We start from the raw sequence: 15837 nt of genomic DNA on the forward strand, positions 1-15837 counted from the left end.
CTGTATTGTAGTGTTTTGAGAGACGTTTGGGAATGTTAAATGCCTCAAAATGGCATGTGTGACCCACTCTAGCAAATGAAAAGAGCATTGCCATTGGACATAAGACACTTTGGCTGGAGTATTCCCAAAGGTCTGCTTTGGAAATAATGGGAAAGAGCAACAGTGGACGCATGGAATATTAATGCAGACTTGGAACCAGTCTGTACTCAAACTGTTAATTTCCATTTAATGACAGATGTAATAGTTGTCAGCATTGTGATGCAGTTTTCCAGCAGAGCAGATATTCACATCACATCATAGATTTTAATGAAATATGGCAAGACAAAAGATATTTCCAAATGGAAAATTCACTCATTAGAATTTGCAATAATGCACAGCACACACACTCACTTTCACTCCTCAGCTTATTCATTATGAGATGTTTGATGATAATTTCAAGACAGATTAAAGTCAGATATCAAGACTGGATTGTGTGGAGAAAAGACAAGCAAACAACGTGGAGAACATTTAATAGTTTAATTATAAGCTGCTGTATACATTCAGTGATTATTCCGATTTTCATGTTGCCAGAAGCCATGGGTGAGACCAGCAAAAACATTCAGCTACAAGATCTAGTTTGTTGTATGCAATTTGTCCTTTTTCATTCGTAATTTTCCACATTGTACATAGTTTACTGCAAAGCAACATAAAACCACATTGCTGATGTGCAATACGGTTCTTCCAAAACCTTTGTTTATTCAAACATAATTCCACCCAGTCTGTTGTGTAGTGCCTATAGGGGAGGGAGAGAGCCCTGCTTGTGCCACTCTGGTCTCAAACTTATCCTTGAGATCAACTGAAAGCAGATGGCACAGGGTGACAGTACTGCTGAGCAAAGCTTGTCGGCGTGTCTGCATATTCTCCGTTGAATTTGAAAAAGACTAGTCTGGTTAAATAAGATTAGGCCCGATAGGGGACCTGACTCATTAGACTGATAGAGTAGGTGGAACCCTGTCACCAGCTTGAAGAACAACGGGAACCCTCTTTCTCCTTCTTAGATACTAAGATTAAGCAACATCCTGCAATCTTTAAGGTTTTGTTTGCGTCTTTTTTTTTTTTTTGGTTTCTTTTGCTATCTCACTCTAAGCTCATTGAACTGACACACTAATGTTGGTGCTGAAATTGCTTTTTTTTTGTCTTTTTTTTGTCTTTTTACATTTTCTATTAGCCCACACAGAAACTTGATGGCACAAGAACTGACCAATAAGAAACTCTTTACAACAAGGTAGACTGCAAGTCAACAGTTGCCAGGGGTCACACAGTAAACAAAAAAATAAACCAAGTTCATTTTGAAAAAATAAAATAAAATAGAATCAGGTTCAATAAAAAAAGCCAAAAACAAATTAACAAAAGCAAGTTAATTTCAAGTATAACTTACTGATAAAATAACTACACAGCATTAAATATTCTCATTATACATTTTTAAATTATTTATAAAATATATTTTGGCATATATGTTTTTTTTATTTTTGTGTTTGTGTAACAAACGCTACTGTAGCTTCAGTTGAACACCAATGTTTATTCTTTTTTTTCTTTTTTTTTTTTTTTACTGTTGAAACAAAACATTAAAGGGATTGTCACATAACAACAGGTTATTAAAAATGATAATAGTAAACCCTATACAGAGTTTCACATAGCAAGACATGAGTGACGATCCCTTCTATCCTAGCCCCATAGTCAAAAGTCAGAAAAAAGTACAAGACCAGAGCACAAAGTTCTAATTTGTGTTCCACTGGCTACAATCAAAGTTGGGCACAGGAGATTTCAAAAGCAGTAAGTCTTTTTTTTTTTTTTCATACAGCTCAATTGGAACACAAGGATCTGTCTGTCCCACTTCCAGTGTTCAGAGTGGCTGGGCAGATAGCGAGAGTTCATTTAGCTCCATCTGTGATAAAACATAAATACTGTAAAGACCTCACAGTCTGATGACACTAGGATGTCCTCAGGGATATGCAGAGAAGGTTTCTCTTATTAGACAGGGAGAGGGGGAAATGAGACTGGATTGTTTGAAAGGCCTCCCTTTCCTTCTCCTGTGTGCACTGAAAACTGTTTGAAGGAGCAAATTGAGGATATTGTTGAGATGAATCCTGTGCATGTCTGTTGCCATTTATTACACTGACGGAGCTCACTATACAAAGGAACAAAGAGCGATTTTGGCAGCTAGAACAAACTGCAAAACCAAAGAAGGCAAATATCAGTTTGTGATACAAAAGTAGTTCAAAAGGCATAACTGTACTTCAGAATTGGCACCTTAGGTGTCCCGAACAAGTTGTGTCCTGCTTGCCGCGTGGAGCTGGAGAGCTCCACTGGCTACGTCCATGCAGTCAACAGTAACCTGCCTGTCCACTCGTTGCAGACTGATAAAAAGGAAACTGAACAAAAAGCGAACAAGGAAAAAGTACTGCGACTACAACAATGCCACATCCACTACCTCGACTTGAGCACACAACTAGCTGCAGCATACTACAGTTCCTTCTCTTCAGCTCGGGCTGGTTGATATTGTATACTGCAAATGGGTGTGTCTCTCTACTTCCGTGGCCTGACTTTCTCCTGCGTACACACAGCTATTGCGGGGTATATATATGTGAGTTTACACTGTATGTGTGTATGCATGTGGGTATGTGTCATAGAGAAGCTCGCTAGAGCACAATGTCCTTCAAGCGCTTGCTGCTGGGGGATTCCTTGTCTCGGCCATCGTGGAGAAGCGTGTTGATCTCCCTGACGGCCGGCTCACTGTCCTTCCCCTCAGGCTGCCGCAGCAGGCTGTGGTTAGCAATGCGTTCTGCGTCACGGCATTTCAGTGTGTTGTAGGCAGATGACGGCTTGGACACCGGGCTCTTCAGGTGCACAGGGGAAGTGATGGGGCTGGCTGCCTCACGCCCATTGCCAGCTTCACGGACAGCGCCCCCGTTGGCCTTGGGGCTGCACACCTGAGACTCCTGAGTCCGCTTTCCTTTAATCTCTCCCCGCTCCACATCCTCAGGGCCATCCTTGCCAAAGGTGGCAAAAGTCCTTTTGGTGGTGCCATCCTCATAGTGGGGCACATCCACTGTGGTGGCCTCGATAGACAAAGCGATGACATTGCGGCCGTGCTCAGGTGATTTGGCACGAGCCGGGATCGGGACACGAGGCATCCAGCAACGGTCAGAATGGCCGAGGATACGACACTCATCCTGGCAGTGGAAGCCTTCACTGGGGTCTGGAAAACACAGTCGGGAAGGGAGGTAGAGAGGAAGGGACAATTAGATTTGTCATTTAAACCATCTTATTTTCCACTTTTTATATTCATTTGCATTTGCTTTGACAGATTTCATCATCACATTTCTCCCAAAGCTTTCATTTTATTTTAGAATGTCAAAGCTGTTGTCAAAAAAATAAAATAATAAAAACAAAAATAAAATAAAACAGCCAAAAACAATGCTGCAAAGTTTGTATCAGTTTGAAAAACTCAAGTTTAAATTGCTGTGGATGATTTGCTTTCACTTTTATGCATGGCATTCCTGTCTCTACACAAGACTCCGGTTCTGCTGTCTTAACACTACTCGCTGACAACAAAAGCTGGATGTTTGAGGCACTTTTAATATGCCAATTAAATGATGTATTGTTAAATCAAAAGTCCATTTGCAGCTCATGCATAATTGGGTTTTCTGTAGCAACACTTGATGAAAGGCAGGTTTAAACAGTGCAATCAGATATCTCACTGAGAGAGACACCAGACGAGTTGCGGTATTGTTGCCTGGTTCATCTCTCTCTCTGTCTCTGTCATCTGGCGCCGAGTTATAAATATGTAATGATGTTTAACGCTGGAGTGAAAAAAAGATTTGTCTGAGTCTGTATAACTGCACTCTTTCAGGCTTTGTTGTGTTGGAGGGGAAGGGCTTTCAAGACATTTTTTGCAACATTATAGCAAAAAAAAAAAAAAAAAAAAAAACAAGAACAGCGAGAAAAAAAGAACTATGCGCTCTCGCTCAAGCTGAAGAGCTGTCATTTTCTTTCTCATCTTTGTTATCCAAAAGAAAACCATCTTTAATTCACATATACACTTTAGCTGCCCAAAGGGCAATACATGGTGCTTGAAGTCTTTTGAATCCATACATATTTCATTATTAGCCATCTGCTCTGATAACCTAACAGGGATGTCCAAGATGCCCTTATGTTAACAAATGACCTCAAAGAGAGCTAGTCTGCATATTCACTCACAAGGTAGCATACACTGCTTTAGACTCTCATAAAGAAGAATGCGTGGGGGACTCCAGCCTTGAAATGAAAATAGTTTACATGCCGACAAGGGATCTTCTGTTGCTTTGAAATACAATTTGTTGAATATGATTCCAAGGTACATTTCCTTCAATAGCCTTACTGAAAATATGCACCTCTCAAAATGGTTCAACTCAGAGACATAATTTCTCTTCCAAAGAAACGCACCAGTCCACACTATTGTAGCGCTCTTTCCACTGGTCCCAAAAGCACCTGACACACAGATGTGCAGTGACACATTTCTTACTTCCCTACTGACTGTTTCTCTGCTGGCAAGAGCCATCCTCCCTTCCAGAGGCCCAAGGTGACAAGAAGGGATTGTGAGAAGGATTGCCATCGACCCAAGTGCATACGCTTACATCTGGCAATCGCGGCTTGACAGATCACCTAATTAAAATCAGTAATTATCTGTTTTTCTCCCCTTTTTCCTGCACTCTGAGGGGCATCTCTGCTTAGGGTCTGGGAATCGATATTTAAAGATTTGAAGAAAGGCTTTTCAGGGACAGACATGTCAGAGCTGTCTTTCATAAAGTGTAATCTGGTGAGACTGACAAATGACTCGGTGACTAAATGACTGACTCAGTCACTAAAGGGTGTCATGGGTTATTTGAACCCAACAATGGTAACCCTGGTGCTGGATTAAGGATCTCAACTACAGCCAGAAACTCTAGAATACCAAGGCCAAACAGGCTCTGACCACCTGCGACAAGTGTCCACCATGAATGCTTCATGGCGAGAGGATGGCAGAGGAGGATTAGCCTACTTTGCACTTTGGTGCGTCTCCATACACACACACACACACACACACACACACACACACACACACAAACTCATACACACATACACACACGCATATGCACATAGACATGGAATTCTCTCCACCCAGTTCAGATTCAGACACCCTCCTGCCCACAAAGGAAAATGCTACAATTAAAACAGAAGAATAAACACAATTCCAAATTGACTGTAATGGCCTAAGTAGCCCAAATTGAAAGACCCAGGTGAACACACACAAGTCTTAGAAACATCTTTAAAAAAGCTTCTCATCAGCTAAACTTAGTATCACAATGATAACTTGGTGTGAACTAGACCGTTTCCCACAGTGCAGTAGAAACAATTTTTTTCTTGTTTTGCACACCTAAAATTCTAAAAATCCTGAAATCATAAAACGAGCAAAGTGAAATGAGCAAACTGAAAATACTGTATGTATTTCAAGTTGCACATCTGCACATGCGCGAAAATGTGTGTGAATGCTGACTGAACTGAACAAACCGCTGAAAACTCAGCAGACAAGAGGCATCAAGCAGGGAGGATTTATATAAAGAGAGGTTTAAAATTCAATATAAAGCGATCCAATCACAATGTAATAATGTAATCACCACTGAAAATCTTACCTAAGTACTGGGAACAAAATGCAGGGCAATGAAAAACAACATGCCTGCACACTAGATTAGTGCTCACTCTCCACAACGCAGGTATTGTTTAATGCCCTTTCAAATCCCATGTTCTTTTTCCTAATCCTGCGTGCATCCTCATGAACAATATCTTCAACTTGCCTGTTCGTATGAATATGCCTGCATGATGTGTCTTATCTGATACACTGCTACCAATAGAGCTGCTTGAGACAGTCAATGTTCCAGTGATATAATATGTGATAATATATTTTACTATCCATATCTATCTATCTATCATATAAAAATAAAGGTTACAATTACATATTAATTAACTATTTTTGGTACATGTGTTTGAAAAAGATTTTCTCTCCATACCTAGTATTCTGTAATTCCTACTGAAAACTTCATGTTTGACAAAGCACATCTCCTTCTCTAAAGATTAAAGATTTACTAGCATCTTCTTGATGAATGCAACTTCCTCTGAATAGATTAGCTTTTTTTCTACAGCCTGGAGCCTTTTTCTAAAGACCGAAAAGCTTTGAGGCACAAAGAAATATACACAAGTCGTATGCTCCCTATTTAGCAGTGCATGCATATGCAGTGAATACCCTTTCCCCCCTTTCCTTTAGGGGTCTGTGGGAGAGCAACTGGGTTGTAAATGACATTGTTATGAAAGCCAAGTGCCATTAACACTCACACATCCTGCCTCTCCTTAGAGCTCCACAAAAAGCAGATGTCACTCTCAAAGACCCATGAAAAATGGAAATTTTAAATTAAGTGACAGGGCATTGACCTTTGACAAAATACAGTTTCTTCCCTTTCCAAAGAAAGAACAAAATGTAATGCTAAAAGATGAATTAAATGTCTTTTACAGCAGTGCTGAGATCTGGAGGCAACAAGCACAGAGAAGAACACAGACCAGGCACCTCCTGCTGTGAATGTCTATTCAAAGTCATCAGGAAAATAAGCTTGCCAATCAGTTCCAGGAACAGACTTAAAGTACAGCACAGAGCAGGATGTCAGTGGGAACATTTCCTATCTAGGATTTAATACCTATTAATTACTGAGGGAGCTCCATCGGGAGGCAGAGGCTGCCCGCGTTTTCAGTGTTCCACATTTGAAACAGAAATAAAGTGTGATGGTTGGGGAGACAAAAAAAAAAGAGGTTTCAAGTACTGCAGTTCTGCTGACAAATCGGAAATGCTGTGCTTTTATTCTGAATTAAGGTCCAAAGACTACCAAAGGCATTGGGGAGCACTTTAAATATGTATGTACTGATGCACATGGCATTGGCGAATATAAATATTGCCACTTCAAATGCAAAAAAACAAACTCTCCTGACAGCACTGGCCATGTTTTGCTGTTTGTAGTTACCTGGAATAACATCACTTTGCATCAGCAGGGGGAGAAAGCCCACATGTTCCCTGCCATTTCAGCTTCCTCTGCTGCAGTCTGCCAGCAGCCGACTGAACTGAGCTTCACTCCCTCAATCAGATGAAGGCGTCTGAACTTCATGTCACAGCAGACAAGTCTTCAGCATGGGGTTCCCAGGACCTGACAAGCTCATTGCTCAATTTACCCTTGTGCACAGTTTATAATGATCCCTCCAAGTCATACACCTGGAGGTGCTATTTGTTTGTTGCTAATGTAGCAAAAGAGGGAAAATCAGTGAAAAAAACAAGCATATAATCCCCTGACACAAAAGGGAAGGGCTGTGTTCACTGGAAGAGGCAACTCCCCTAAAAAGTCTCTGAGCTTTCGCCAAATGTTTTGCGTCCTGTTTGGCAGCCATTGAACCCTAACTTGGAAAACAGAGGCAGTTTTCCCTCCAAAGTAGTGCACAAAGCCTCCAGGTTGAACACAATGATGTAATCCTATAAAATGAGTGTAAGCAGCCACAAAAAACAGGGCCAGATTAGCGGGCCAGAGACGGGGTTGAGCTGATGTGAACCCAGATTCAGGTGACACACTCTCATTTTCTCTTGGATAGTTTAATTGCAGCCATAGGGCTATGGGGACTTGCAGTGTGACACAATTCAGTCAGTTTGGGTTTATAGCATGATGAGACCTAAAAAGAATTTGGAGCAGCAGTGTGGCATGATAAGCCATATTATAGAGAATGTCTGCCACTTTTGGCCTAAACTGCATTTTTGTATTTTTTTTTTCTGTATTCTGACAGTTTTGTTACAGCAGTAACAATAAATGTCCTGATTTCGACTGTCATATGAAAAGAGATACTCCTAAACAGCAAGCCACACAGTATCATGCAGAGATCATTGTCATGCAGTTGTTTAAAAAGGGAACCATTTCAAGAAATTTAAACCTGAAAAGGCTTGCTTGTGGCCACATTCACAGTTTCCCTTTGCTTTCTCTTGTTTTCCTCATCTTCCTTTACTGCTGTTGATATTGTGCCCTACATCCAATACCTGAGGCAATGCAATCAAATCTGGCCTGTGTGAAAAGACAATTAATCTTTCCGGTTATTGAAAGAGCAGACAGCAACGCTGGCATTTTGTTTTGTCTTTTGCCTTTGTTGCATGTTTGGTGTTGAAGAGTGGTGCAAAATGAGAGTTACATGAATAAGGCTGCAGACCTGCTGACCCCATTTTGAGGACAGACCTGTAGCCAAGACTCCTTGTGATGTCTGGATGATGTACAATACATCTGTCTTTGCCACTACATAGCTCTTCACTAGCTGGCACGCTATATCTTTAACAGTGTAATGGCTTTTTTTTTCTAATTGGTCTCCATATTAATTTTCCATCCTAGCAGCCACATGGTAAAAGATTGATTAAATCTAAATTGTCACAACAGACTCTTGATGGAACCTGTGATGCAGAAGCTGATGGAGGAATCACATAAAAAAGAAAAAATGAGTAACCTGCAGAATGTGTTTGTGTCATTGCTTGGTGCAAGGATTGGGATAACCTTTCAGATTTCTGAGGTCTGGTCAAGAACTAAATGACTTGACCATGGCTGATCCAAACACTGGGGATGGAGCTAGTCTGCCCTAACTACAGTAGAGGACAGTTATGGCCAGCTGAGGCTGAGGCTTGGCCAAGCAGCCTCCTATACTGCTCACCAGGGAGAGTCCAAGCGCTGCTGTCATCCCAGCCAGCCAATTCAGTCTGTGGGCCATAAATCAGCCCGGAGGCCTGGCTCCTGCGGGAGCGGCAAGATGGAGTGTGATGGTCTTGTTTTTACAAACAGTGGAGGGGCACCCTTACTGCGCCACGCAAGCCATCATTCTCTGCACAGCGCCAAGTCCTCTCCCTCTCCCCACAGCATCTGGTTCAGTCACATCAAGCATCCCACTCCTCCCCAAACACGCACACATACACAGACATACACGATCCCTCCATCCATCCTTTGCAGCTCTCCTCACAAGCCTTTCCTCTATGCCTCTCCTCCTTCTGTCCTCTTCTTTCATCTCATCAGTACTGCTGTCTCACGTACATCGGCTTAATTAAATAAATCCTTCACCCAAAAATCTCTTCCTCTCTTTTCTGCCTATCTGACCCTCCAGACTTCCTCCTCTTCCTCCAGTCAGATATTAATTATTGAGGAAATTAGACTCGCTGGGCAGCCTTGTTAGGACTGTCGTATGGATGGTGAAGCCAGGGGTTCATGTGGCCCCAGTTCTATTTCTGAGCATTAGTACCAGTCAATTTATCAAGAGGGGATTCACTCTCTAGTCCATCGAGCACTGGTGAGTGTGTCTGACAGCTTGTCACTTCCACCACGCCTGCCCGTGTCTTCCCAACAGTTTACACAAAATGGCGTGTTAACTTACTGTATATCTAGGGTGAACAATGCACTGTGCCTAGCGTTTATACACATTTCTTTTATTAACTGCTTTAAAAGCTAAGTAATTCATGCCAAATTCAGCATAATTTTGCTTCCGCTCCTCTGCTTTCTGTCTTCTACTCCTCCCCTTCCTTGCTATTAGCCCATCCACCCCAGCGTGTTCATTCTGTAGCAGGTCCTGGTATAAAGAATGAATTTCCAAACTGGTGTTGACAAACAATGCACTAGCTTCTAAATTGGTACAAACAGCATCTGTTTAACAGCTGTGTAACTGCGGCGGGAGAAAAAAAGCAATTGCTATGCTGTTTTATAAATCACTTTGTCATTGCAGTGCGCTGTTTTGTTCAAAGCCAGGACCACTAGCCAATGGACTGCTTGATGTAGTGGAAACGAAGCAAGCTGGTTGTCATGATGACATACGTAGGTGGGCTGGTTTCAGTGCCCTGGCAGCAAATTCTATTTTGCTAAGAGGAATCTCTCCACACCATGCCTTACCGTGGCTCTACTCCTATCATCAGTGGCAGCTAGAGGTCTCGCTTCCTGGGTAACAGTTCTATAAATGCCACAGCGGACTCTAGGGGCATTACCCTCGGACTATACTGTGACATATGGAGATATGGGAGGCTTGGAAGGGCAAGTTTCAAAGTGATAATAACTGATCTGGTGTGATCTCTGGGTTTCTTACACTAGCCAATGTAATAATTCATGCAGTGGCTTTCATACATTGCATGAGCCCATAAGCTTCCTCAACAGCTCCTCTGAGCTGGATTTAACCTGGGCAGACGCGTATGAAAAGTTAAGCCAGGCTTAGTGAGGCTGGACTGGACTAAACTGAGAAAAAAGGATAGAGAGCCGTTCCCTGGAGAGGGAACAATACTAGCATGGCACATGCGCTGTATATGGCCAGCAAATGCCAGAAAGCTACTGCAAAGTCCTCCTTTGGCAGGTCTGGTCTGCCTGAACTGAGCACAGTTGTTCAGCCACACTGATCAATATGTGAGAAATTTAGTAGAGAGAAAAAGACTTCTTGTTAAACACAGATGACAGTTTCATAATGTAAAAGCAATCAGACACAGCCACTAGCTACAGAGAATTTGATGAAGTTTTAATATTAGTGCCATGTTGCGACCCTTAGGACCAATTAGTTATATTGTTTCCTGCCAAAATATGAATATAATAATGTCCACTGTAACTATGTCATTACAGCAAAAACAGATAATTCTGTTGTCAGCAACACTAATACAAGAAAGAGGAAAAACAAACAAACAAAAAGCAAAACAGACAAAAAAAAAAAATCTAGTCAGTGATGGGTCAGTGAAAGAGACTTCATCATTCATAGGGCCCTTTTGAGAGATAATTTTTAAAGACGGACAGAAAAAAGAACATAAGTCACAGTGAAATGACATTATGAGAGCATCTTGCTAACAAAATTCTATGTATGTCTAGTTGAAACATCTCTGAGTGGGATATAATTCAGGGAGGGATTCAAAAATGACACCAACAGCATATCAGCCAAGAGGAGAATGGCAGTGTTATCTGATGAGAGGGCAGCGGGGTGGAATTGTTTAACAATCTATGTTAACATTATTAGCTGGAAATTTTGTGCACACAAACTGGTAAGCCAAATCTACTAAAGATTTCCAAACTATTTCGATGGACATGATGGAGGGAAAAACGGTATTTTAATAAGACATTGAATTGAATCACTTTGAGAAACACTAAAACCTCTTCCACACAATAAGCCTGCTTTGATAATTTGCTGGCATAAAGGTCATGCGTGAATTGCAGCCGGTGTCACAATGCTGGCAAAGTCAGTTACGCCACTTTTATGGCTCAAGTAGTAATAACATTACCAGTAATTTTCCATAATGACATTGTGTGTGAACATGCCCTGACATTACTGGCACAAACTCACACAACGGCAGGACGCTTTCAAGTATGACACTCCTTTGTTGAACTGTTGTTGAAAAGTTTGGGATGATTCCACACTGGCTGTGCTTTGTAAAAACAGAGATGGACTGATCAGCTTTGGTAAAGACCCCAGGTGCACAGCTACAAAACACTATACAACATAACATTGTGGATTCCCAGAGGATTAACAAAAATGTAGAACTGGACCGACGTGGAAATAACGGAGCTTCTCAGTGTCTGTGCAAGTGGAGAGATTTTCAAACCGCAGTGGGTCCAGTTTTCAGAATTTCTGAAGACGCTAAAGAGGAATTTCAGCGGTAAAATAGCAGAAAGGGATGTCTTGTATAAACAACAGAAACTGCTACTTATCAAGGTGAATTTAATCCACCATTTTATAGCATTCATTTGTGAAGGAGTTTACTCCTTCACAAGTGAATGCTATGCCAATTCTCAACCCCTGCTAAACTTTACTCACATTGAAATCCTCAGCCTGGGATTCTGTAAAATAACCCTCCCAGCCTGAAAATCTCTGTAAATTTTCAAACTACTTATTCTTGACAGGAATATAATACAGGATATTCTTAACGCTATGTCTTGCTTTAATGGTTTTAATGGTTCTAATGGGCTGGCTAGAAGACATGATGACTTAGATCCTGCTTAATGACTGGCGTAGTAAAACATCAATAACATTTAAACAGCTATCTTAGGCTTTAAAACAATTATTCAACCAGATTAAATTGGTGACTAAATAGTCGAATAAAATACAGCACCAACTGTTTTTACTCTGCAGCTTCATATTTGACCTAGGAGGTATTTATACTAAAAAGTGATGTGTTAAGTGATGCAGTTAACTATTTAGACACTAAAAATTTCCTCTTGGCCATGCTCACCCACCAATTGCCCTTCTAAAGATGGGCCTCAAATTAACCTGGGTCCTGGCATCCAGACCCGCAACAACAACACAATGCAGTCCCGAAGCTCAGAACAACAGGCCACCAGCGTCCCAGTTGCAGGCTTGCCTACGCCGCCATGCCAGCTTCCCTTTGTCTGCTTGGCTCGTTTCCTGTACAATGCATTTGCAGAGGACATTTTTAAATACACTGGAACAAATGCAGCATTTCTGTGTTTAAGCTTGACCGAGCTAGCAAGCTAATTTGCGCCGAAACCCTTGAGTCTGAGTGAAGCAAGGGGGACAGAAACAGACGGTAAATTACATCTGTGAAAGGGGTTGGGGGGCAGAGGAAAGCTATAGGGGGGTTGGGGGAAGGAGAGGAGAAGAGAGTGGGCTCAGGGATGCAAGCCCTATAATATGGCTGTTGACATTATGATCTGTGAGAAATGTGTGCATAGATAGATAATCACCTCTAAACCAGAAGCAATTAGATATTCTTAGACTGAATCTAGGTCTATTTGTGATCCGCTGCACTAAATCCCAGTTAGAGAACTGTATGGTTTTTAGGAATTCTATGGGGAGAAGAACAAATGCAAATGCAAATGCCAGGGAATACAACAATGAATGATGGGAGGGGGGGGGAACAATGCTTTTGTAGCATGCAGTGCTTGCATGGAGCTTTTCCTTCTTGAAAAGGAATTCTACGCAATTAAGAAACAAATGTGTTGAGTAAACATGTGGCTTGTTCTTCACAATCTATATGAATAAAGTTGCTTCACCAACGCTGACTTTCATTTTGCCAGTCCATGTTTTCCAACCCACAATCTCACAAAACATGACCAATCATGTTTGAAGAAATGGATTTGTGATTGAACATGTTTTTGAACGACCTATGCAATCCGCCACAGCCTACAGTGAGAAACCACTATATCCTCACACATGTTTTACCATAAAGAGCCATTTCTCACATTGTTTCTTTCCAATCCGAGCACTATTTGTTGTAGTCAGTGGAAATAAACACAATACTTCAATGCCTATCAAAGGAAAACCTGCCTGAGTATCCCATAGCCTGAGCTCAACAAATCAATGTGTCTTGGTCCAAACAACTGGGTGAGGCACACCGGGGCAGCATACTAACATCTTAGGATTTCCTCTCCCTCTGCGAGCTTCAGCACTGCCTCAAAAGAGTACCCTTACATAATTAATGTAATGTGCCTTCTCATTCAGTCATGTTCACTTTGTGTCAGCCAGGACTATGTGTTTTATATTCCATTTTATCTTGTCGCAAAAGCACCAGCGTCCTTTCTGCTCTCTCCATTTCTCTCTCTCTCTCTTTTTTTTTCCACGTTTTTCCACTTGTCCCTTTTCCCTACAATTTTAACAACGTCTGGAAGTAGGACAATGCAGCCTGGTGAGTCTGCTGGTATATATGAGGCTCAGGTTTAGCTCAGCATGCACACACACACATAAGAGGGGTTGGCCCTCCTAGGGAGAGCCCAGCATTCCATTAGCGTTTGATAAGAGAACCTCCCTGATTCCCCCCCTAAATCTGACTGACACTGTCACTCAGGGAGCAGCAAATGAAAGAAATACGGAAAACACGTGTGGCTCTTGCTGTGCATTAGATTTACACCTAGTGGGCTGGGGAGACGTGAGAGAAAAGGCTTTCTTACTTTTTGTTTCCCAGTCACAAAGGCCATTTTGTTTGGCATTTAGGAGGCATGCCGGTTGTCTTCAAGGGTCTCCATTATTCACCGCGGTGAGGCCTGGACTGTGATAGAACTTAATATCAAGCAGTCAGAGCCAATGTCCGTAGCATTCTTTCAGCCACCCACCAGCCACTGCTACACTATAGGAGAGTGTCAGCAGTGAGCTAGTCCAAGGGAAGCACCGCAGCTTGTATCTAAGACACACAGATTGGAGTGGAGGTGGGAGACCGGACTGAAGAAAAGAGAAGGAACTAATAGGCACATCTTTTCTGATTTGAGGAACATGACTATGGCATACATAAGGATGATGGCAGGGGTTTGACACAGTGGCAGTAATTGGATTTCCCAGGCCCTGTGCCCACTTGTGATACCATGCTGAGCTGTGACATGAAAAGCCCTTATGTGTGGCAGGGGAGCAAGGTGCAGCAGAGTGGAAGTGACAGGTGTCAAAGATCCAATTCCCCCGCTCCTCTCGATCCCCGAGTTCCTTTTCTCTGGAGACAGTTGAGAATCAACCTGCCCCGTGGTAAAGACAAACACCGAGCTGACACTCGGTGACACAGTTGCAAATCCACACTAGTTAAAACTATGTAAGGTGCAGAACTGTGGGACTAAGGTCACAGTCTGGTTGTATAAAACACAGAGAATGTCAGGTTTTATGGAGTAAGGGACTGGGGTGTGTGTAAAAGAAGACACATAAATATGTTAGAAGAAGCTGTGATCATCCAACATGTGACACTGTACCATATCATAGGTTTATGCTGCACCAAGTAATGACAATTCCTGCTAAAATTCTGATCAGGATGGGTGTTTCAGATATTTTCTGAAGCTAATGTGAACTGTAGGTGGAGAAACACAAGGCTGCTATGGGAAAGGCACAAAGGAGAATGAGACTATCATTGTAGTTTATGAGTGTTGAGGGCAAGGCAGTGTCTGGCCACAGTGCTCTCCCTTTTCTCTGCATGCAGTCTGGGCTCATCTTTAATGGGGAGTGCATGAGAACAGGCACATCATTAAAAAAAGCCATTCTCAAGCTTTCCTGTCTGCCATTAAACTTAACAGCCGACCTCTCCCATTACCTTTTATCCTCCCCTTTAAGGAGGTAGGGGACAGTGGGGTCTGAGAAATCACAACTGCAGAAACTGATTGAATTCTGTCACTTTTTGAGAAAAACACAATCAACTGTAGATGGGGAAAAAACAACAAAAAGAAAAGAGCAATTATTCCTGGAATGCACTGCAGGCAACCTCGGCCCACAAACCTCCAGTGTTGCTGTGACTTTCATCTCTCATCAATAGTTCATAATTTGGGTCGCAAGCAGCCACAGAGCGCCTCCCTCTATTGGGATCCAGTCAAAATGGTGAATTATAACACGGTGAGCTCATCTGGCAAGGTCATGTAGGGGACAGCGAGTGGACACTGACACCATTGGTGAAGTAAATACCGTAATGTGAAAGTGACGGTTTGGATGACTTCTTCTTTAACCCTCGCTCCTCAGTAAAAGTCTAACGAAAAATGTCTGCCGTTTTATGTTTTTTAGACCTGATTTGTGCACATTCCTGCAAGCAAATCTCTGCATTTCATCCGATCAAATGTTACAGAATAAATAATTCTCGCTGAATATACATGAGGGCAGCAAAATATGGAAATGCCATATGCCTGAGGTAGTAACCTTTTGTTGCCACAACTGAGGAGGACGGCTTTATTGCTACGTTTTCCATCTAAGTTGTAATGTTGTCAGGAGAAATGAGGCGATGAGAGACAAGATAAAAACCAGGATGAAGGTAACAAAAACAGTGGCAGAGGCATTCGAATTAAAGAAAAAGGG

The 15837-nt window shown here is 42.1% G+C and overlaps 1 protein-coding gene across 2 annotated transcripts in view; it reads right to left on the minus strand.

The window, feature by feature from the left end:
- Positions 1-502: 502 nt before the first annotated feature.
- pcdh19 (protocadherin 19) overlaps positions 503-15837 on the minus strand; it is a 55882-nt gene continuing 40547 nt past the window's right edge. For both annotated transcript variants that reach the window (XM_030062487.1, XM_030062486.1), the window contains exon 5: positions 503-3238. In XM_030062487.1, coding sequence (XP_029918347.1) covers positions 2679-3238 — 560 coding nt within the window. In that variant the 3' untranslated portion in view covers positions 503-2678. The remainder of the gene's footprint in view (positions 3239-15837) is intronic.

Source organism: Myripristis murdjan, chromosome 10, assembly GCF_902150065.1.
Source record: "Myripristis murdjan chromosome 10, fMyrMur1.1, whole genome shotgun sequence".
In the NCBI taxonomy this organism is placed as follows: Eukaryota; Metazoa; Chordata; class Actinopteri; order Holocentriformes; family Holocentridae; genus Myripristis; species Myripristis murdjan.